The 23,747-nt window shown below is 41.8% G+C and overlaps 1 protein-coding gene across 1 annotated transcript; it reads right to left on the minus strand.

Moving 5' to 3' along the window:
* Positions 1-1,733: 1,733 nt before the first annotated feature.
* On the minus strand, positions 1,734-23,619 carry dock5 (dedicator of cytokinesis 5; the record flags this gene model as incomplete). The annotated part of the gene is made up of 51 exons (XM_080532725.1): positions 1,734-1,862; positions 1,994-2,112; positions 2,359-2,509; positions 2,604-2,748; positions 3,003-3,175; positions 3,405-3,542; positions 3,631-3,714; positions 3,923-4,099; positions 4,282-4,368; positions 4,594-4,678; positions 4,775-4,856; positions 5,078-5,219; positions 5,554-5,658; positions 6,601-6,690; positions 7,105-7,224; positions 7,445-7,535; positions 7,633-7,673; positions 7,846-8,002; positions 8,127-8,212; positions 8,325-8,479; positions 8,739-8,797; positions 8,952-9,052; positions 9,184-9,354; positions 9,717-9,815; positions 10,021-10,116; positions 10,249-10,385; positions 10,589-10,695; positions 10,875-10,945; positions 11,245-11,356; positions 11,450-11,584; positions 11,767-11,867; positions 12,013-12,102; positions 12,195-12,292; positions 12,392-12,572; positions 12,930-13,033; positions 13,154-13,226; positions 13,465-13,563; positions 13,861-13,985; positions 14,116-14,241; positions 14,443-14,585; positions 16,539-16,611; positions 17,389-17,518; positions 17,945-18,026; positions 18,184-18,341; positions 18,464-18,599; positions 18,740-18,888; positions 19,032-19,128; positions 19,368-19,423; positions 19,510-19,550; positions 19,844-19,927; positions 23,577-23,619. 51 exons carry the CDS (start codon positions 23,617-23,619, stop codon positions 1,761-1,763), a joined length of 5,607 nt encoding a protein of 1,868 aa, XP_080388851.1. The 3' UTR covers positions 1,734-1,760.
* Between the last annotated feature and the right edge of the window lie 128 nt (positions 23,620-23,747).

The raw sequence follows: 23,747 nt of genomic DNA on the forward strand, positions 1-23,747 counted from the left end.
TTTGTTAAATTCTTTATTTTTGTTTGGTCGGCTTTACAGGTTCATTGGTAAAAAGATAGACTATAATACATCTCTTCATGCTAATATTTCGCCATATATGTCCATACAAATATGATCCTTGTTAGAAAAATGCATACAAAAGTTAGTTCCCTTCTAAAATATCTTTGATGGTTTTGACTCATGGAAATACTCAATCTAAAATACTGACACATTCTTGTACATTATGATTCAAAATGATAGTTTCAGAAAAAGCTCACATGCATAGATTAAAAATGTTTTACACAGGCACAGAGTATTGCATTGCTTGCAAAATAAAACTATAAACACCTAATAGAAAGTAAGTATTCTTATAAGGAGATTACATTAATTCATTCTCATTAAATGTGTTCACTGTAGAAAGACTAATACAACTGATGACATTTCTATTTGTACAACTCAAGTGTGCAGAGCAATACATTCCTCAATGATAATAATTTAAAGTAATTCAACAATGAATCAATAAAAGACAAACAAAATGAAGATATGTACCAAGACAAAATGCCTAGCAAATCAAAACAGAATTGTGTCTGTACCATACAGCATTACAATCAAACTAACTTCCACTAAAAAGATTGAACTGATTTGTATGGGAAGCAAAAATTCAAAAGTTACAGTATTTTGTTCTCATAAAACAAATATACAATAAAAAAAGAAATCTAATTAACATAAATTCCATCCAGTGCATCTGTCTCTATAGTTTCGGATATCATTTTGAGGTACTTGCATTTCTTAGTATGCTTTCATCCCCCTTGTAATGCATAGTTATGGCAGATGCCATGTGAAATTAAAATATATTTTTGGGTACTAATTGGAGTCAGAGAGAGAATAATAACAAAATGTTTTAGGGAACCCAAATATCACAATGAGCCAGCATTACTGTCAAACTGTATGCTACTGCTACAATACATTTAAACAATATAATAATTAACAATATATCTGGGCTGACCATTCGCTGACCCTGATCATTGAAGTTAAAGGTGTTAACCTTTCTGTTCACCTTTGTCAAATAAAAAATGCAGTTCTTGCCTGTGTTGTTCTTGTAGAATGCCCCAAACAGGCACTGGGAATTAGTCCAGTGTGATTCCAACATACCATGACAAAAAACAAAATTGAAGCTTTGGTCATTCCCTTCGCCCCCAGTGATATTCAAAATAGACACTACATTATATACAACATCATGTCAAAATCCCAAGGGAAATATACAAAGGTCACTGTTTGTATTACTTTTCAAAAATATATACAGAACACAAATCATGCATTTAATCCACCTAGTTCTAATACCCCTTCTAAGACAACTGTTCTGTAAATGGACCCCATCTGAAAATGAAATGCCAGTGACCCTGTGCACCCCGGTTGAAAAATAAATCTGTGGCACTCTATTTAATCATAACACACACATTTACTTACTTACTATTCACTACATAGTAATAACTATGACCCAACACATAATGCTTCCATTTCTTAGAGATTCACTAAATACAAACAGTACCAGGTGGAATTACTTATATAAGAATCATAAATACGAACTCTTAACATGTAAATCTGAAGTAAATCACAGTAAAGTGAGTTAAGTAAAGTTTACCATAAGTAAATGGTCCTGTAATAGTATTGTATAATAAAGTGCTACAGTACCAAATAATAAACCAAGCCCTCATCACAACAAGTCTACCACCTAGATGAGAAGAAGAGCAACGGCTGTGTGTCCAGGTGGAGAGGCATCCTCACTGAGGACTGTGCTCGTACGAGGGGAACATAGACTTCCTGGTCTTAGGAGGCGGTGGAGGGGGCTTGCTCTCAATTTTCATTGGCAGTGGAGGAATAAACTGTGGAGAGACAGAGGAATGATCATCAGGATATGTCTTCAAATGTTCTATTTTCAGTTATTTTTTCAAATCAACATTTGAATAAAAATACATATGCATGTGTAGATGCTATTTTCTCCCTCTAGCTGTACCTCAGAAGAGTACTGGGAATTGTCAATCTCGTGGGGGTGTTTCTTTGGAGGCATGGGAGGCGGCGTCCCTGGGGTGTCAGTGTTGGTGGTATCATTGTCACTGAGTAGAGATGAATAACCTGCAGAGGAGAGAGGGAATAACAACACATTTTAAACTGCAGTTATAGTTTAAACTGTGTGGGTGTGCATGACCTGATTCAGTCTAGATGTGCATGAGGCAAGGATCAATGTATACAATATATCTGCATATACATATCTACACATTAATGCAAGACTGTTTCTGTGTGCAGGGTATAGTTGTATATCAGTCAACAGTTTGGCAGTGTGCTAAGCTCTATACATTTGCATGTTGTTGAGCTACGTACTGGAGCTGCGAGGAGTGTTGGGAGAGGCCGGCAAGGGACTGAGGGGGCTGGCCAGACTGAGCTGTGAAGAAGCACCCTGGAACAAGGAGAGGGTCAGCCGACGGTCCGCAAACTGCAGACTTTTAGGTCTCTGCTGTTTCTCTGGAGGGATCTGGAAAGACCAGAGACACAGCCCTTCTGGTAAAGACAGTCAAGTACAAGGATAACATTCTGTGTGTAAGTAATAATGCTTCGGTTTCAGTTACCTCATCTATGTCAGGCTGCCTCTCCAACAACACCTGGGACTTGCTAACACTCCACTCTTTTCTGTTCTTTCGGCTGATCCGGTTGTCATCCTCCGAGCGGGACAAAACAGAGGCCCGGCGATCGTTGGCACGGGACAGGAGTGAACTGATGATGAATACCAGGACCAAGAGGGGGAGACAGAGAGATGGACAGAGAGATACTGTGAGTGTGATATACTGACTTGTACAAAACCTTAGACAGTGTAACTATGTGGGATACAGAAAAGCATGAAAAGTACTTCCTACAAACATCGCAACAAAGAGGAGATAAAAAAAGAGCAGCACAAAGGGAAGGAAACACAGGGGAGAGGAGGAAGAGGAGGAGGGGGGGGGGGGGGGGAGAAGGAGGCGGGAACTGACTCCTGGGAGGAGGGTCGGGAAGGGCCGTCAGAAGATGCGGAGCCGCTGGAGTGGCCTGAGGAGGTGGTGGAGAGGGTGGAGACGGTGGACATGCGGCGCAGCGTAGAGGACAGGATGTAGGGCATCACGACGGAGCCCACGCGACTCTTCTTCCTGTCTATGAGGGAGCAGGGCTGGGACACAAATGGGATTAAACATCATCAGGAAACTTGGCAGGGGGATGAGCGCAATGGCAGGCAAAACTCTGGCGGCTATGGAGTGGCTAAAGGAAGATTTATAGTCCTGCACCAATATAATGTACACTCTGCTTTGTATGAGGGGAGTTTGATAGGGAGGCAAGGGAGCCAATAGCCAAAGCTGGCACCGCCTTACATTAAATTGAGTTTGAGGTTGGCAACTCACCAGGGTTATGACACCATAGTGCTTCTCCACTTTCTCCCGCAGGTCATGGAAGCAGGTGAGCAGGCGATTGTGCAGGGGCTTCAGCTGTTCTGTGGACTTCTCCCCGTGGATACGGATCCCATCTGCCAGAAGTGGGATCTGAGGGGAAAGCGGGAAGCTTAGAACCTAGAACTTGCACAGGATGCCTGTGGATAGTGTCAATAACAATGAGAGTATGAGAATTTACCTGGAGGGCGATGAGCTGTTTGAGGTTCTCAATGCTCTCAAGGTCCTCCGGGTGGTCATGGATGTAGGTGTCAATGAAGAATGCCTGCAGACAGAAAGGAGGGGGGAGGGGGGAGGGGGGGTTGTATATAGTCACACACTCATCTAATACTGCTAAAATATGGATGACCTCGATCTGTATTAGAGTATTAGAGTATTGATCAATCTGTATTAGAGTATTAGAGTATTGATCAATCTGTATTAGAGTTCAACCTCCTACAACTCCTACAAGAAAGAAAGAGAGGCAGCCTAACCTTCTCGTAGTTGGAAAAGCCCCCCATGACAGCAGGGTCAACGATGCCATTAAGCAGCATAGAAAGTGGGTGGACGGGAGTCGAGCGGTCACAAGCCTGCTGTTGAACCAGATTACTGAGCTTCTCATTGGCCATCTCCATGGTCTCTATGGCGTTCTCCAGAGGGCTGATCTCCTCCTGGCCAATAGAAGAGCAAGGATAGACACATGAAGGAGCAGGAGACCAAAACAGTGTAGTAGGACCCACATGCTATTGGCCACAGATGTGTAGCTTATTCAATGTTTTTAAATGTATTACATTGATAGCAGTACATATGGCTGCTTGTTGTGATTGTCATTATTGTTACAGACAGAACTTACAACAGAGATGGATTTCACTTCAAACCATTTGAGAATCCCTGGGAAGAGATAGGCTGTGATGTAGGTTGTCCTCTCAATCCACATGGTCTGGAACACAAGGACCAAATATGCATGCAACAACAGTCAACACAAATGCCTTGAGCAACAACATATTGTCCTCTAATCAATATAAGTGAACATAAAAGAGCAAAAAGACAAAAGAAAAAGGCTGACATTCCAGAGTTAAGAGTTCTTTGTGTTTGCGTAACTGGAGGGATCTGGTTTGTTGGTGCTCTGTAGCACTATGTGCCAGTAATACCCAGAGGTACTCACTGCAAATTCATTGTCTGGGTCCTTTTCACCTTTCCTGAAGGCTCTGGAATACTGGAACTTGTCCACTTCATTTGTTCTGTAGTAGCTGGGAGAGGAAGAAAGGGGGACAAAATATAAACAAGGTCTGATAAGTAGTACAGTATTTGTTGTTAGATAACAGGTTAGATGTTCAGTTGCTTACTTCAGGATCTGCTCTGGAACCCCCTTGTCTTTAAACTGCTTGGGCACAGTAAGAACGGGCTTGACAGTAAAACATTGGATGTCTGTGAATTTCAGCTAAGGATATAATTATGAAGAATTGTTAACCAACTAATCCATCTGTGGTCACAAACAGAGATTGTTAACCAAAGGAAAATCTCAGAGGAATTGAGTAATAAGACTTGGCCAAAAATGTTTCACTGCAAGTGAACTACACTTCAATATCCTGACAAGCAGTATTTAATGACACTGTTACCAATGTGAATGGCACTTATAGTTAGGATACGTTGTCCTTGGGAGTTACATATGTTATCTCCAGGGGGCGCTGTGCTGGTCATCCTCACTGCGTTGGGAAACTGAGACAGAAGCTTCTGGCTGAAGTCCTCCAACCATTCGTATTCCTTACCACGGTAAATGAAGATCTTATTCTGCATAATCAAATCAAATCAGAACAACAATGAGAAACAACATAATGATTGCCTATCAAATTTGAGTGTTGACAGAATGTTTATGCTGTGATTTAATTACATGCTGCGACTGTGGTAGACAGGATGCGCCACTGAGCTGTCAAAAATATTGGTGTTCTGTCAAATCCTGATATTCTCCTCAAAACCACACAGTATGATTATACCTCCAAAGAGTGGGCTACCAAGCAAAATATAAACAAAAAAAAGATGCACATCAATATACATAATTAGTGTATAAAGTCTCATATGACACCAAGAAAGGTCTGAATTTACTGAAATATTGTTATGATCTTACCCTGAGGAAAAAGGGGAATCCATGGCCATAATAGCCTACGGCAAAGTACTCAGGCTGTGGCCGCATAGCATGCATTATATCTTCATAGAACTGGGCCTGCTGTTTCTGTTAGCAACAGAGAGAGAACAAGATGTGGAAACACAGCTAAAAAAGGTACTGAAATAACAAAGACACAATTAGCATTGCAACAAACTTATTAATGTATATGAATGTATAAATAACGTGTGGTTTTCAACATTGAACGTTTATCATTCAGGAGACACCTAAGCAGGATAACATTAAAATGGAAATACAGTATACACTTAAAACATGTAAATCACTCATTGGTCATTTGTATTAAACAACACAGCTGAATACCACACAGTACTTCCTTACTGCAGATGCCAGGGTGTCAGCTGGGAGTGTATGGGCGGGGACCGCACAAGCGTTGACGAAGTGTGGCAACAACTCTTATCTCTTCGCCATTTCCTCAACTTGTTTTTCTCTTCAACTGTACTTTGGCTTGACCTAGCTGAGATGGCTGTCTGAGCCTTCAGACTGTGTGGACACTGACACCATGAATATTGACACTAGTTCAATTCGATAGGAAAAGGGAAGGTTCTCTCAGTAAGTTGAACATACAGTGAGCGCCCTGCATAAGTAATGGGACAGTAAAGCATTTTCTCTTTGTTTGGCTCTACACTCCAAAAGTTTGGATAATAATTACTTTGAGGTTAAAATAGAGATTCTCAGCTTTTATTTGATGGCATTTGTGTACATATTGGTTTCCCCATTTCAAAATGTTATGCATAGTTCCCCTATTTCAGGGTATCCAAAAGTAATGGGACAACTGGCTTGACAGGTGTTTCTGCTAAGTGTGTTCCGTCTAGTATTGATTCTAGGCGTTGCATTTTCCGTTGGAGTCGTCTATTTTTTAACATGGAGAAGCTTCTTTTTGGTTTAAAATGTAGTGAGTTAGAAAGGATAATTTCTAATATGTTGTAACAAAGTTTTGATTAAATCTCAAAATAAAACACTAAGCAAAAGGCAACAGATAAGTCCTCTTACCAGCAGCGAGCTAAGCTCCATGAAGTCAAACATCTGGTTCTCGTGCATCTTGGCCAGCTGTTTTCCCATCTCAATGGCTTTCTCCCACATCTGAACATGCAAATGTTGCAGTTTTTACATGAAATGTGAACAAGGCTTTTCTGCAATCAAACCCTGACAGCAGGTGTCAGTGATCATTCAAAAACATGCTTCTTCTTGCGTAGCTGAAACGTGGTTTAAATTGCAGTTGACGAGTTTTGCAAGAGTAAACATTGTAGCCTACATGAATCCACACATTAATTAATGTGATACACATGGAATAATGTTCTTGTATAATCCTTAAAACCTGATGACCTTTAAACAGGGAAATCAAAGAGAGTTTAGAATAATCTTTCTGACAGTAACTCAAATAGCACTCTTAGGGATAATCAAGGAGCTAGGGCTAATGATGGGGTCTCCTGTGGTCACTGGGTAAGGTGATGGGGTCTCCTGTGGTCACTGGGTAAGATGAGGGCCAACACTCACTTTGCCCTTGTCCAGGTAGCACATGATCTCCTGGAAGAGCCTCTCTTTGAGCTCCTGCTGGGTCCAGACATGAGCACCATCCCGGGGGATCAGATGAGGGGCGCAGGGCTTGTCAGACCACTGGGGGACCACAAAACACATACATGTCTTCAGCAGATGCACTTGGTCTTCAATACTATGTTTGTGTTTCCAATACAAGAATACAAATTAGATGTTAGAAACTAATAGAATTAAAACACTGGAAAATTACGTTTCCATTACACATAAATATGCCAAACATTGTAATCATAAACAGCACCTCAAATAGATTTCAAATAGAATTGAATATTAAGAACAAAACCTCAAGAAGTTCCGCGTGCAGTAACAGGGTGTACGCGGCCTCTGTGTAGTTCTCACAGTCCAGGTGCAAATCCCTCAGCTTGTACAAGTACCTGGGGAGAGATTCAATGCATCAATGTAATGGATCTTAAAATCTTTATCTCTTAAAAAAAAGGATCCACTCAGTGAGTATTTCTTCACACGACTCACCGAATGTAAATGTCCTCCCGCTTCTTCTCTTTATAGAAGTTCTGTCAACCAAAATCAAACACTCAGTTTGGTACAGAGAATAACATCTTGATCATCGTCGTCATAATCAATAGATTCGATGAAGGAACATAACATCTTGATATGGTGGATATTCTGCCAGGGGTGTTAGTGCCTGGACTACTAATCTTGGCAGTGAGCATGCTTTGGGCATACCAGCACGTTGACGGTGCAGCTCATACGGTGCTCGGGACTCTCGTCATGTGTTATGGTGCGGTAGGCCAGCAGGTTCTCCAGCAGACTGCTGAGCAGCAGAGCCAGCTCCTCTCCTGACTGCGACAGGTATCTGTGGCGTCTGCAGTGCTCCAGCAACCTGCACATGATACACAAGAGCTCCCTCATATTCCCTTCTCCTCTATGGTTAACACCAAAGAAGTGAAATAATGGTGTTTCATTGGACTCTGTTTGAGTGATTGGCAGGGCGAGGGTTGACTTACGTTTTCTCCAGCAGGAGTTTGTACTGTTCGTCCCCACGACCTCCTTCTACCTCTTGATCTAACTTGGTGATCAGTTCATTCTCAAACTGCATGGACAGACAGATACCACAAACAAATCACACATGCCCAGGCAACGAGTCACTGTTTAAACAGGGTTTATACTGAGGGGCCAGGTAGCTTTTGGCAGCTTGATCTCACCATTTCAAACGTGTGGCTGGGGCTGAAGTTGTGCTCACACTGCATCATATCAAAGAAGATGGGGATGGTGGCTTTCCTTAGCTCTGGCTCAGGTACGAGCGTGGCTTCCAGTATAGGCCCCACCATGGCAGGGATGAACTTCATCTTGTGGGGGCCTGAGGGATAAACAGTTATAATGAAATGTAACTCAGTTTCATTTGAGAAGGCAATAACCTGGACCTTCATTTCCATGCAAACAATACGACACTCAAGTCATAAAGTGGTAATCACGAATTGGGCACTAAGGAACTGAGCAATAAAACAATATTGTTTATCTCCTCTCCTCTCAGAGGCCACTGGCCACTGAGCAGACCATTCTGGAGACTTCTCCAATGGTGGCTCTCCTGTCTCAAAGAGATAACGACCAACACTTACCAAGATTATACCACATGTCTCCGATCTTAAAGCCAATGCTCTTCCTCATGTCTCCATATCTGTAACAGAACGATAAAATAATTTTAGATTACACAGACAGCATACAGTACAGCATTGACAGAAGCACACACGTTACATTGTCTCGAGTCTAAACAACAGTCTTTGCTTGAATAAAAAGGTTTTAAAAGAAAAAAAAATCCTAATGATACATACTTGTTCAGTATTTTATTACGTTTCTCTTGAGAGAAGGATTCCAGCTGCAATGACTTGTGAGTAAGGAATGCCACGGTCAGGTAGAAGTAGTTGTTCCAGAGCTGGAGAGAGAATGATGATAAATGTCCATTGAATGATGACCAGGAAAAAGGTTCAGTTACAGAAGAGTACATCACTAGCAACACAGAGGATGCTTTATGCAACGTTTTTTAAGTCCCAGCAGAAGACCCACCTGCAGCTCGAAGTGTGCCTGGTCCAGAAAGTACATGTTGAGGACGTCAGAGTAAAGGTTGATGGCCCGCAAGAACACACCGATTTGCAGGAGGTTCATAGTCATCCAGTCGGACGGGAAGACGTTCCCCATCAGGTCCTTAAACATGATGAACGTCTCCATCAGGAAGTCCTGGGGGCGGGGACAGAACAGAACAGTAACTCAACTGTGCGTTTATGTATGTCATGCTGTGAGCACAAACATGGGAGGATTCGTCTCTGCCAAGTCATTGGAATAATGACCTACAAAACCGGCTGGACTAAGACCAGCAGGTCCCTAGCATTACTGATAATAGACCCACACAAGCCTGAGATAAAGAAGAAGAAAGCACAGTGAAATCATTCACATGTCATTCATGTCAGTCCGATGAAATGTCTATAATCAATAATCACTTAAGGCACAGTAACAAGCTCCAGCGGTTCAATGCCAGCTATTGATTGGATGATGCAAGAGGAGCCATGGCCATGTCAGAGGGGAGGAGGCATGGCACTTACAACGATGTCCTGTCTGGTCTTGAAGGTGCTGATGTAGTGGGCGTAGTGCGTGTCATCCATTTGTTTCAAGATGGCAGTCATGCAGGCTAGGTAGTGACCCTGCCATGAAGGAGACAGATCATTAGTCACATTTAGAATACTGCTAGCACTTACTTTCGATTACCGAGTTCAGAAACTGCTTATATGGTGATAATTTGTTCTGAGATGGTGAACTATCGGCTACATTACAGCATCTTATAATCACTTCATGAGTGCCTAACACAATCCGTTAATAGAAATACAATGAATGCTCTCTCTGATTTACAATGAGAGGGGAAGTTCGGCTCATGCTGATGACGGTGCGATTGACCCTACGAAGCAGCCGCTCCATAATCAGCTGCACATGGCCTCTGGTTGGCCCCTGGAGAAACAGACAGAGGTGCAAGAGTGAGATTATAATATATGCATCCAATAAAACCAAAGATTATTTTATAACAAATTCTGACTAGTAATCCCAGTAGTGTCAGTCATATGATAGATTACAGCCACTCACCACGTCTTTGCGATCCAGGTTGTCCAGCACAGTGCTGAGTAGCTGGACGCAGGCCTCGTGGTCAGGCTTATTGGAGTGGTCATCCAGCTGCCCACTCAGCTGGTCAGTGACCAGTGGCAAAAGGATGTCACGACACTCTGTGTAACAAATTCAAGTTCAAAAGCTTCATTGTCCATATTGTCCAAAATTGGAATGAGTATTCATCTTACATGTCTTGCGACACAACAACACACAGAATACAACAACATAATTAAGAGTGTACACTGAGAGACAGTTACAACGTGCCACTGGGTAGTTGCATTAAAGATATCATTATGTTTATGTATGTTTGAGGCCATACCTGGCTGCTTGAAAAGGTCACTCTCCACAATCTTACACATACAGCCAAGCTTCTGACGCACCAGCTGAGAGTCAGGGATGCTCTCGATGAACTTGGTCAGGAGGACACTAGAGAGAAAGAGAGAGAGAGAGAGAGAAAGAGAGAGAGAGAGAGAGAGAGAGAGAGAGAGAGAGAGAGAGAGAGAGAGAGAATAGTACTCCTTTTTCTGTAGCTACAGCAAATGGTATACTTTCTTTGATTGGGAAATTGCCATTATTTTATATCCGATAAGCCTGGAAAGAGATACCTGAGCTCAACAGGATCAAAGACGTTCTGGATGTCATTAATGATGCTGGGGAGGTATTTCAGAATTGCTCCCTGAAATAGACAAGCAGTCACAAAAGTCATCTCATTATACACACATCTCATTATACCAAACTAGATTTGTACTTTTAATGAACTTTCCTCTATCAAATAACTCATTCCTAGAACTTATATGAAGCCAGCATAAGTCTTCCATAAACATGATGATGGGAAGCTAGTTTAGTATGTTAGGGTGTTACATGCATCTGTCAAGTGGTTTTAACTAACAGGTAAACAACATATATTATCTCTTTTACCCTAGTAACAAACAAATGTACCGTCAGAAATATATCCAACACTGTTTCACAACTCACCTTTATCTTTACTCCCTCATCTAGTGGTCTGTCCATGAGTGTGTTGAAGGAGAGGAAGAGGGTCCGAATGGAGTTGAAGAATGTATCCCCGTCCTCGTTGTTCCCATAGAACCTGACCAACAGAGACATCAAGGATTATTTCAAAACAATCCAACTCTCAAAAACATGCATGAGGCTGAATGGACGATGGCCACAGTTTTAATACCTGAGGTAGAGGACCCGAGACTGTACTATGAACCTGAACAGGTATTTGAGAGCCTTGAGGGCAGCATAGAGTCTCTCTGTCAGGCCAGGTTCCTCTGCATGGCCCACATAGTAGTTTAGAACTGTGGTCAGTTTCCTGGGAAAGCAGTGGAATGAGTCACAGTGGTACAGTATACGGTAATGGCCTGTGACTGAGTGGACTGCATGCTGACTGGGTGAAGATGTGTCAAGACAGAAAAAGATGAATGTGAATAGAGTAGTGTGTGTGGGAGGGGGGGGGGGGGGTATGGGAGGAAGGAGAGACAGGACAAGACTCACATGTATGCCAAAGTGGCACTGAAGTGCTTGTTGATGTAGGTCTCCAACACTGGGTTAAAGTGCTGGAACTTGATGTCTCCAATCAGTGTAATAATGAAGACCTGTTTAATTATAAAAAAAGAAGAAGAAAAAAAGAATACATAGCCATGTTAAAACGTACCATAATGCAATGGCCTGGGAGATGTACCACGCTTCAGATGGACAACTCTCTTTTGGTATAATGAAGATAGGTACAGTATCACCCACCAAGGCGTTGAACACCAGGGTGTCATAGGTGTCCTTCTCTGAAGTTTCCATCATGATGTTGAAGAGGGCATCAAGTGTGTCCTGTAGAAACTGAGCCCACAAGAAACAAAATGCATTATGGGAGGTCCTCTTGTGTAAAGCCATCTTAGAATGCCAACTCTAGACCAGTCAGACTCACTCACCTTGACAATCTCCCCTCCCTCAACCTCCATCAAGCCCTGCAAGTTCTTGTCCAGCTCCTCCGGGTTGGACCTCCAGTTCAACAGGCCCAATAGATCCACTGGACAACAAAAGAAAAACAAAAGCACATTACATTCATATGACCCATGGATTTCAAATAAACAACAGCACTTTAGTTGAGAGGCTTGTGCCTGATTACCATTTTGGGTGAGTTTTGTGGAGCAGGTGAGTGTGGCTATATGGAAGCTGTCTTTGGTGACTGGAATCACTCCTGAATGGTGGAACTGTTTCCCCATCTGTCTCTCTTTCTCTTCCACCTCAGCCCAGGTCCCTGGCAGGGTGAGATACGTCTTTGCATCCTCTGCCTTCTTCACGTCAACCTGAAAGTTATATAATTGTATATATTTTTAAAGACAAAGTAATGAAATACTGAGATGTATTGATCGGAGGGACATAATAATAAATAATAATAATAATAATCTATTGACCAAGAGCAGATTTATGAAAAATCTACTCTGTGTCAGCTTTTTAAAAATACATATTAAACAATGACTTAATAACTTCAATTAACAGATGACCTTCGCCCTCAAGGAGATAACACTATCAAGTGCAAGAGAGTGTTGGCGAGCATAATCCCCATAACCCAAATAAACAAACTAAACCCTCCGACTCTGCCCTCTGATTTCAGCTCCATACTGTATACGGTTTGTCTAAGGCCCAGAGTTCGGAGGTCACACCTTATAGACAATAAGGTCATGTCTGCCGTCTCTCAGTGTGGTTCCATCTCCTTTCATCAGCCGGACGAACGCCATGCCAAAGGGCTTCTCAGATTTGTCCCTAGCTGAAGGAAAAACAGTAGCGTCAGAGGGGAACAAATATGACCCTCAAGCCAAGCAACCCCCACAGACATATGGCAGGCTGCATGGGTGTTGTTTGTTTATTTCACACATAAGACACTCACAGTCCTGGGAAGATCTGTGTCGGAACATCACCCTGAGATGACAGCGGCCAACATCTTCGATAGGAATTGTTACCTTGTGGGAAACAGGAAAGGGAGGAAGAGTGAGGAGACTTTCAAGTCAAGTGTCTGGTTTCAAGCATTTTGTATGGTTACCACATTCTGTGCCAATATTTTTCCTTGAAGGATTATTTCATTGTATAGAGCCAAATTGATTTGGGGAAGTAATTGGTGAACTTGAGACTTCATAAGCGGGGTACAGTGCTCCTCTTGTCCAGATAAAACCACCTGGGAATCTTGAAAGTAAGCTGTACCTTGACTGTTTCATTCCAGCACGGCTGCTTGACCTGGTAGTAAATAACAGACTTGTACTCGGTGATCCCTTCATATCCAGCTCCAGGAAATATTGCTTTCTACACAAGGGGGGGAAATGAATTTTGTTCAAACAAGTGACATTTTGAAAAACCATTTCATATAGGCAGCATAAATATTCCCTGGGGTCACTTTGTAATAAACTCTGACAAACAGTAAATTCTGTATACAGTATCAGTTAACAAATAGAATTGAATGACATAAAAACTTCAGGTAAAGGTGGTTGAAAGCAGAAAGTTGGATGAATTAAAAAGTGAATACAAAAAAATAAAACGATCAAAAAGCCACAGTAGAGTGTAGGGTGAGTATGAGAATAATCCAGAAGACGGGACTCTTACCTCCATGAGTGTGCCTTCATCATCTAACACACTCATCATCACCTCCACATTCTTTGGGGTCTTCTTTTTACCACGATCAAATTCTCCCTGCAGCAACGTCACGTAGATGTCGTTCCTAACGTAACCTGGGGAAAGACAAATCATCAGTCATTACAAACAAAGAAGTGGTACTGTTACACAGTGAGCTATACAGTATGCCAACCCTGTGTATAAGATACAAGTCAACTGCAAAGATGACAATGTTGACTTCTATACCTGGGAGGATGATCTCAGGGAAGCCCATCTTCCTGACGATGGCGGTGGAGCGATCCACAAAGTGGGGGTAGTCCTTCCTGACCTGGGCCAGGTCACCTGGGAGTAGCTTCAAGGTCACAAACAGTCCTGACAGAAAGACAAAGGTTAACACCACAGGGCCAGACAAAATGTGCACACATAACCTGCCATCTTCCACGAAAAATAACCCATTTTGAATCAAGACCCGATTTTTCAAAGAACAATCTTCTATGCTATTCCATTCACTGGGGCAACTGGGGAAATTGTGAGTTATTTCCACAGAGTGTCTGTAAGTGTGTCTCTATTTACCCTGGCCCTTATGATTGACCTCCCGCGTGGCGATGACTTTGTTGAAGACAGCGGTGAGAGGCTCGTTCTCTCCGATGACCCGAGATGGGATGAGAGGAGACATGATGAGCTGCCTCTGACGTATGTAGGTCTCCATAGCGATCCTGTGAGAGAGGGAGACAGTAGGAGAAATCATGGGCGTCCCAGCTATTACATGAGGGTGGGACAAATCCCGCCCACTTTTTAAAATGATTAGCATAGACCGCCCCACTTTGACCATGTTTTTACCATGTCGAAAATCCGTGCATAGTTTCAGAGCGCTGTGTCAGTGCTTCATTATCAAATCCATTCTTGCTTGCTTATTGAGAGAATGCCCAAATCAATGAAATTCCATACCACATTTTACTGCTACCTTGCACCCAGGCAGATTCTCACATAGCACGCAAGCCTCATACACATGAGCACGCTGCTAAAGTTAGCTAGTCATTGATGCCCAGATGCCAGGTAGCACTGCCAGGTCACACTGTCACTGGCTTGGCATTTAGCTAAATGTTCATATTTTGTTCGCCTGTTGCTTATACCATCTATATACCAATACCATTTAATCTAAAATCGCCAGAAATATTGGTATCTTGAGTAACATTCGGTATTGTCTAGATAAAAAACCCTCTCTATTATTCCCTGATTTACCCCTATATTAGTTATTGTAATATTATTTGGGCCAGTACCCATCCAACCAAACTGAATCATATATATCTTCTCCAAAAACGTGTTCTAATTATTTCTCATGCTACTTACTTAGCTCACTCGCAACCTCTCTTCCAGGAATTATCTATACTCAGCATCTTCCAAGTAAACTTTCTCCACGTAGCACAGTTTGTCTTCAAAGCAATTCACCACCAGTTTCCCTCTACATTCAATAGTTTCTTTAGGAAAATGGAAGAAAATCATTCTTACAATACAATAAATAAGAGTCAACTCTTATGCCATCCACTCGTACATCCTTGTCTCAATTTAGTCTTCACTTAAGAGGAGCCAAAGTATTTAATCAACTCCCTTCTCATTTCTTTGACTTCTCACCCTACTTGTTCAAAAAGTCTGTCAAACAACACCTATTCTTTGATCACAATTGATTTAACTAATTTGTTTCTCTTATGTAAAGTTGACTATGTAAACTTATCTTTACTTTAATTTCTCATATGTTTCTCCCGTTCTTTTGTTTGTTTGTTTGTGTTTTTTGTTTTGTTCTATATTTATCTTTGTTTTGTTCTTTATTGATATTTTTATTTTTATTCTGTCATTTAAATATTTTTGGCACCGTCGGAGGTGCGACAGGCAGCAATGCCCAGCAGGTATACCCACCTGTGCTTTCATCTATTAAATTCTATGATTAAGGTAGACGCTCGATAAGCCCCTCAGGGTTTCTTGTCTTCCTTGCACCTACTCTATCTATGTATCTTATTATTTTTTTACTGTGTGCTAAATAAATAACAAAATAAAAATGTTTAGCAAAATAGTGAAAAGAGGAGGGAGGCTTGTTTTTATTTGTTACTGTAGAGTAGACTGGTCCATTTTTTGGCTGACAATCTCTTGGTCTGATATGATATATAATATGTGATCTGGGGCCAACCACTTCCTCTGGATGAAATTACTAAATGTACCCATAATATTTCTCATGCTAGTATAGCCAGATAAAAGTATCAAACCACCAGAATAGACAAAAAAAGACATCTACTCTGTTAGTTTGTTCAGGGGGAGAACCCCGACCCGCCATACATTTTTCCACCCACATTTGCAATGCTTCCTACGCCCATGTAAAATATACTGCCAAAGTGGCTGACAACTGAATGGATCGACACATTGCCTTGGAGGCATAAAGATGTGTGACCTAGAACAGGTATCAGTCTTTGGCTGTATTTAAAGATCCAGATGTAAGCCATTGAAAGTCACATAATGCACATCCCTCTACATAGGATGCTTTGGGCTAACAGGGCCCTTTTCACCCGTTTTTCATATTTGACTATGATGTTAAATGACAGGTAGATTTTAAATGGACTGGAGACCCATTAGCAAATGGTGAGAATTAACACAGCCTGAGTCAATCTCAAAAGACTCACTGCTGAAAGGGGATGAAATGCTGCTTGTCCTCATCATCTGCTTTGCCATGAGCGATATCTGTGATGTCCATTACTGTGAACAAAGACAAAGACAATCACATTGTCACCCACAGGATGTAGTGACCTTCAGTAGCTCACGCTAAGCTAATAAGCTTCTTTCAATTCAATTGTCTGGTTATTGTTACTGCTGCTAGCATGTTTCCCTCACTTTAATATCCTCTGTATTTGATGTCCCAACTCCAGCCATCTCATGCTGGAGGTTTGTACTCTGAATGACAAAACTAGCTGAGCGGAACCACAATGTTGTTTCAGAACCAGTTAATGGACCTTCACACACCTGGTGTCATGCATTAGAGAGGTGGTGTGGAGTTGGACAGGTACATGATAGGCATGATTTCAGCAGGACACTGTGACCTTGATCTTTGTGTTGAAATGGATGATGGATCAGCACTGGGCATTCCTCCTGACTCTTTCTGTCTCAGTGTTATTTAATGGCTTAGGGAAATGAGAGCCCTCTATTGCTCTCTACTGACTCTGGGTTGAGTCCATCTGCTGTGACACAAGAGGAAACCATTTCTCATCCAACACAGCAATGTAATCCTCTACCCAAAACAAAGAGGGCTGTTAAATCCATTCCACTCACTCCTTTGGGGAGGCAGACTAAGTTAAGGTATTTTACAGGTCAGAGAGGCAAGCAGGTGTACTGGGTCTGGTCTGGATTCCAAATTCTTCTGCCCCTCAATTACCCATCCACTCAAACTCTGAATAAATGGGGTAGTGTTTTGCGTTGAGTTGAATAGTCTTGCTTAAATGATGCGAGAAATGCAGTGAAATCTCAAACACATCTCACCAGCCACACCAAACGGTCTCCTGAGGCCGGCTGTGTGTTTCTTGCCCTCCTTGAGCTCCATGCAGCCCACTCTGATGATCTGACACACCAGGAAGAGGCGTGGCCTGATCAGGTCACTGCTGCTCAAATCCTGGGCACAGAGGACAGAGTGGAGGAGAGCGCTCAGTGCAAACATGAGGATTACTCATGCAAGTAAATGTAATTTGCCTTAAGTGACATTTTATCCAAAATATCAATAATTCATGATGTTGCCCATATAACGATATACAGTGTGACCAACTCTGATGAACGGCCTTGGCCAAGAAACACCATGACCTGGCACGCCTCCAGTCTAGGCCATCTGTTGGGCTTTGCCGTGCTAGTCTATGGGCCGGTTTCACAGACAAGGCTTAAGCCTAATCCTAGACTTAAAAACATCTTCAATGGAGATTTTACATTGAAAGTGTGATTTAGTCCAGGACTAGGCTTAAGCCTTGTCTGTGAAACCGGCCCTATAAGATGTAAAACAACAGAGTAAAGCGACAACAGACAACGAGGAGGGTTTCCTCTCAGTTACCGTGAAGAGTGCAGGCAGATTGTTGAGCTTCTCAATCTCTTTGGGCATACCCATACTGTCCCAGCGCACCAGGAAGTTCTCACTGCAGGGATTACATTCATAAACCGTAAACATAAACCAAAATAAACCAAAATGCTTACAGAGAATTATGCACCTGCAGTAGTAATATGCATGTTCTGGTTTATTATGATAATGCAATGAATTAAAAACATGGAATGTGGAGGAAGATGAGGACACACCTGATGAACTCAGACTGGTCAGGGTCATAGAGTGACATGAGCAGTTCTGCGTCCTCCCCAATGTTACACACAAAGTTCTTCAAGTTCATGAGGAGACTGTAGGTGTGTACTGTGCTGAACAGGGACTGGCGTCTCATCTCAAGATTCTGCAGCCGGGTCTAGAAAATGTCACGGAAACACTGTGTGGGCATAGAGAGAAGAACACACTGGAAGGCTAATATAATATTACAGAGAACAGCCGTTGTCTATGAGAACAGCGTAAAGAACGTCTACTCCATGCCTTCTCCTCCTGTATTCTGTCATCAATACTGCGGGATGCAGTCTCATGGGCCCGGAACAGGCTGACAATGCTGGTACAGTCCGGATCCAAAGTGTTCCCTGCTTCATCTCTCACCACCAGATCCAACCCGAGAATCCTGCCCAACAGAAAGCATCAAATATGGCCTCAGGTGAGTTTACAAGGGCATATTCTTAGCACCATGACTCACTCACATAAAACTTTACAAGCACGTTGATGTCAGAATGCAATTCAATACAGACAGAGTAAAATTCCTACCGGTTTCCATAATCAATCTTAGCTGTGACTTTCTTTCTGAGCTCCACAAGGTCATCCTTGGGCAGTGTCCCTGAGACTATCTGAGATCGATACTCAATGAGGCTGTAGGCCATCTGCTGTACGTTCCTGAACATAGTGGTCTTGCTGGTCTGTCAAATAAACAGTCATATATCAACACCATCATCTGGTCTTACAACATCACACTGTGATGTCAGAAATGAATAACAGAATGCTTTAAAATGAAAAACATGGAAGAAGGGAGACGCAAAAGAGAGAGGTATCCTACACGTACCACATACAGCTTGTGCCATATTTGTGCCCATTCTCTTAGAGTGGCACCCAACTCCTGTATCAGAGGCAAGTCTGCTGGGATAACTATTTCCTGGTGGCTACAAGGTGAAAGGAATACATCAACCAGGTATTGGATCCGTGGTGCAACAGTAAGCAAATGATGCCATATTATGTGTCTGGAATACTTTTTATTATTATAATTATTTTTATAATTATTAATAATAAAATATAATGTAAATGTAATAATATAACAAATATATTTGCAACAACCTACAGTTCATTGATGAGATTGTATTACTGATTGTTGATCTTCCTGTATAAGTGATTGTTGCCTTACCCTGTCCCTTCAACTTTGGCTTCCTTCAGGTGGATGTAGGAAGCTGGGAAAATGCCCTATGGGATGAAACAAAAACTTAGACATCATATTCCAACGATCTTCCAAATTCAAACGAACCGTAAATGGGTAATTGTAGCCTCACCTTCTGTGATTTGTCCCGTAGTGTGTAGCCTCTATACCACCCTGTGTAGATTAAAGATGGATTGAGATACATAACAGAGATAAGGAATCAAAATGCAGATAAGACAAATGAGCTGAGGGCAAACTAAATGCAGAAGGTGATACAGGATGTTCAGTCAAGAGCATTCCATGAAATATTGCTGATTCATTTGAATGCCTAGTATTGATCACAGCTTTGGTTCTATGTAAAATAAAGGTCCTGCATGTTACTAACTGTGCTTTAGCGTCTGACAGCTTGTTGTAAATGAGACTAGGGTGATATGTTAGGGCATGTTGGCCGTTCATGTCTCTCTTACCTTCAAATGTCTCAAGTATGTGCACAGTGTCCCCCACCTGTAGACACAGTTCCTGCTCTCCTCTGGGATCATAATTATAGATTGCTTTGAGAGAATTGGTGAGAGGGAGAGCAAGAGAGAAAGACAGTCTTATTTAAAAAAAAGTATATATACAAAGAAGCTCGGTTTGAGCAGAAAACTGTGACTTCAATGGTGTATATATATATATATATATATATATATATATATATATATATATATATATATATACACACAGTATATACAGTACAATATACAGTATGGGTGATAAAAGGGAATATAAGGTGACTGGGCCCTCTATTCAATAATGCATTGTAGGGAGAGAAAAGCATGTTTCAACTTGAAGAAAGGGGGTTGAAAAGGAGATGAGTTTCACTATGCTCAGACATTGTTTTATTAATTGAATGGGCAAAGCAAGAAAACTACTGGAACCTGAATAAGTATATATATACAGTACATATTCTTGCTCACTTGCTCAAATCACTTAATTTTACTCTTAATCACAATGCAGGTTTGTGCGCATACTGTAAATGACTCATGGGAAGGATGTTCAGTCTTAGTAGGCCTAATTATTTTCACTAAACTTGACCTCACATGTTAAGAGTTAAATATTACTTCATCCAATTTCATTCCCTAAGGCTAGGTGTTCGGTGGTGTCTGTGTGCCTTCTTGCAAAGGGAAATGTTTCCAGGTTTACTACATCAACACCGAGGGAGGTGGAGTGAAAGAAGAGGTGTGACATGCATTATTCATTTCTAAATCACCAAGCTATGGAGCATGTTGGTTGGGTAAAGGTCACATTTGACAGGGCATGTTGTAGCCAACTGGCTCAGCAGTGTGCCCTGCCCTCCTGCCCTCCTCTGCTCTCCTCGCCTGTTTGTTAACTTATGAGCCTTTCTGCGGGCAGCGCAGTCTCTCCCTCTTTTTATCTGAAGGACACCGGTGGGAGACAGCACAGAATATCTGCCAGCTCAGCCTCTCCCTCTAAAGCAGCCTTCCTCCCATGCTCGCTCCCCCACACATTCACACACTTTAACACAACCAAAAACACCATGATATTACAACAGACATGCTTGGCACACACAGAGAAAAGAGCCCTAACATGCAATAGCTTACTTCCCTGTCATGACTTGAGTGAGCTGCGTTGCTGACACACACACATACCCTGATACAGGAACCACGATGGGAGATCTGTCCTGACTTGCATAGCAATAATCCTTGTTGCTGGAGGCTAGATATCACAGCACGCTTCGACTGGCTCAGCTCCTCACACCCCAGTCTAAATACCTCACCTCCCAAAACTGAAGACCTTCCCTTCCATTGCTGTTTGTAGTTCTATTCAAATCCATGTAGGCATACATGGGGATTTTAAATACTGCTCTTAATGCTCTCAGAAATAATAAGTACGAATTCAAGATGCTTCCCAAAAAATACTAGATGGAACCTACATTTGTCAACAAAGATTAGGAGTGTGGAAATAGAACAGATATCAGCCACCTGGGCTATGTTTTGCTTTGTCAACATCAGAATTATCTCACGTCACTATTTGTTACCCAAATTAGAGTTTAAGGGCCTGCCTGTGCAATGTAATAGCAGAGAGGGCCATTTAGGCTTAGGGGAGGAAAAAAAATGTTAAGCATGAAGATCATAAGCAGCAAACCTCATCAAAATGTTTTCCCATTTTTGGGTTGAAAACCCTCTATGCACTAACACACAAAAAATGTACTGAAAGAAATGACATCTCCCTCTGGTCAAGCAGAGAGTGACAATGGTCCATTTCACTAACTTGTCCGGGCCTGGCAGTGTCTGGGCCAGGCAACAGCAGGGCACTGGGTATAATCCAGCCAGGCATGTTGTGATGCAGCAGTCACCACTAAGAGCTGCTTTCTGAGCCTGAGAGCACAGCTGACTGTTGCACCTCCCTAATACCACACCACCACTTTGTAGGCTACCTCATCCAGTCACTCCTAGAATACTACCTAGAGCTACCTACCTACCTACCTACTACCTAGAGGCTTGTCTGAATACTACTGGCTCTCTAACCTGGTTAAAACATAAATGATCAAACAATGAAATGCAGATTAGCTTTGATTACACTATAAAGTTGTCTCTGTCTTTTTTACAGTGATGGCACTCTTTGGAACACCGGACAATTTGAGCAGTCTTTCTACTATTTATCACCTAGCCTAACATTTATTAGCACATTTTTCACATGCATATGGTAGTCTACATTGGTAGTTTGAAATGCATTCACCTTTACAAGTGAAAATGCTGACAGACAGCCATACTTGTAATAACCTTTATGTATGGGCTAATTTGCCATGAACACACAATACACTTTAACACAATAAGATGTGTTATATTAATATGTCACAAACATAATTTAAGGTAATCTCCTCTATAGGCTCCATATAGCCTAGCCTAATAATAAATCAGCCAAAAAGTGATCCTGATTGTCTTTAATCCATTAATCTTTACATCATTCTGCCTTGGAAAAGGAGGGGACAAAAACAAAAAGAGTAGCACTATCACATAAATTGGAAACAAGACGAAACATAACTTCAGAGAAAATGACCCAGCTGTGGACTGTCTCTAGGCCATGTCATGACCAAACCTAGCAGTAGATGAAGAGGAGCTCCTTGCACACAGATTCCACAGAGGGGTGTTACTTTTGGGGCAGAACTGAGTCAAGGTTGCCCATCACTCGTTTGATGTCCCATGAGAACTAACATCCAGCACTGATTAAAACTTGTATAGGCTAATAGCCACTGTAGTATCAACAAATATAGTATAGTAGTATAGTATACTTCAAAAAGGAAATATTTAGCTAACAACCTTGCTCAAGCCATATTTATGAAAATAGTGAATAGTCACAGGAATAGCACATTTTCAAACCGTTATAATAACTCACTACTGAGATTACATTGTCCCCATGTTAAACGAGTAGGCCTATACTAAGCCATTTAACAAAACGCTGTTTTGATGACAATGGATAATAGAAAAGAATCATATTTCCAACGACCACAGTCTACCAAACTGTGCCTGACGTCATTCGATTGTATGAATAGGTTCCCCATTCGCTTTGATTTACCTTGAGGGCGTGTATGTGCACATTCTCTCTCTCTCTGTGCGTGCGTGTGTGTGTGTGTGTGTGTGTGTGTGTGTGTGTGTGTGTGTGTGTGTGTGTCTCTCTCTCTCTCTCTCTCACACACACACACACACACACACACACACACACACACACACACACACACACACACACACACACACACACACCCAACCTGACTCATGTGAGACTTAATGTTTCATTACTTTTAAAGGAGGACTGACAATAAACCATCTGACACAATATTTCAAAGATGTATATAATTTGTTTTAAATCAACAACAGATACAACGGTTCACCTTTTCACCAACCTTGTTTTGTGCAACATCTTTATCGAGTCAAAACACTGAGTTGAGAATACAGATTTCACTCCACGCCCAAACTTCACAACCATCAAAGTATTCACTTTCATTCATCTGTGTAAATGAAGCTATGATACTTTCTAGGCTACTGAGCTACCTTTCCCTAAGCGTCCTAGCCAGCTACCTCAAAGTTCCCCAGGCTTTGCTCACAGGCTTTGCTACACTAGAAAGTTAGCAGAGGGAAACTGCTGAATGAAAACATTGAAACTGTAACAACAACAAAAAAGGACATAGTGTTCTTTGCTTACCAACGCCATATTTTTCTTTTTTAGTGGGAATCCAGCGGGTCATTGCGGGGAAATGCTAGCTAAATAAATAAATAAATAAGTTAAACTGTTGGGCGGGTGGTAGTACAGTTTTCTCTGTGTCCTGGATACTACAGTTCCGCCATCACGACTTCAAATAGGGGGAGGGGAGAA

Source organism: Nansenia antarctica, assembly GCF_963989245.1.
Source record: "Nansenia antarctica genome assembly, chromosome: 5".
Lineage (NCBI taxonomy): Eukaryota > Metazoa > Chordata > Actinopteri > Argentiniformes > Microstomatidae > Nansenia > Nansenia antarctica.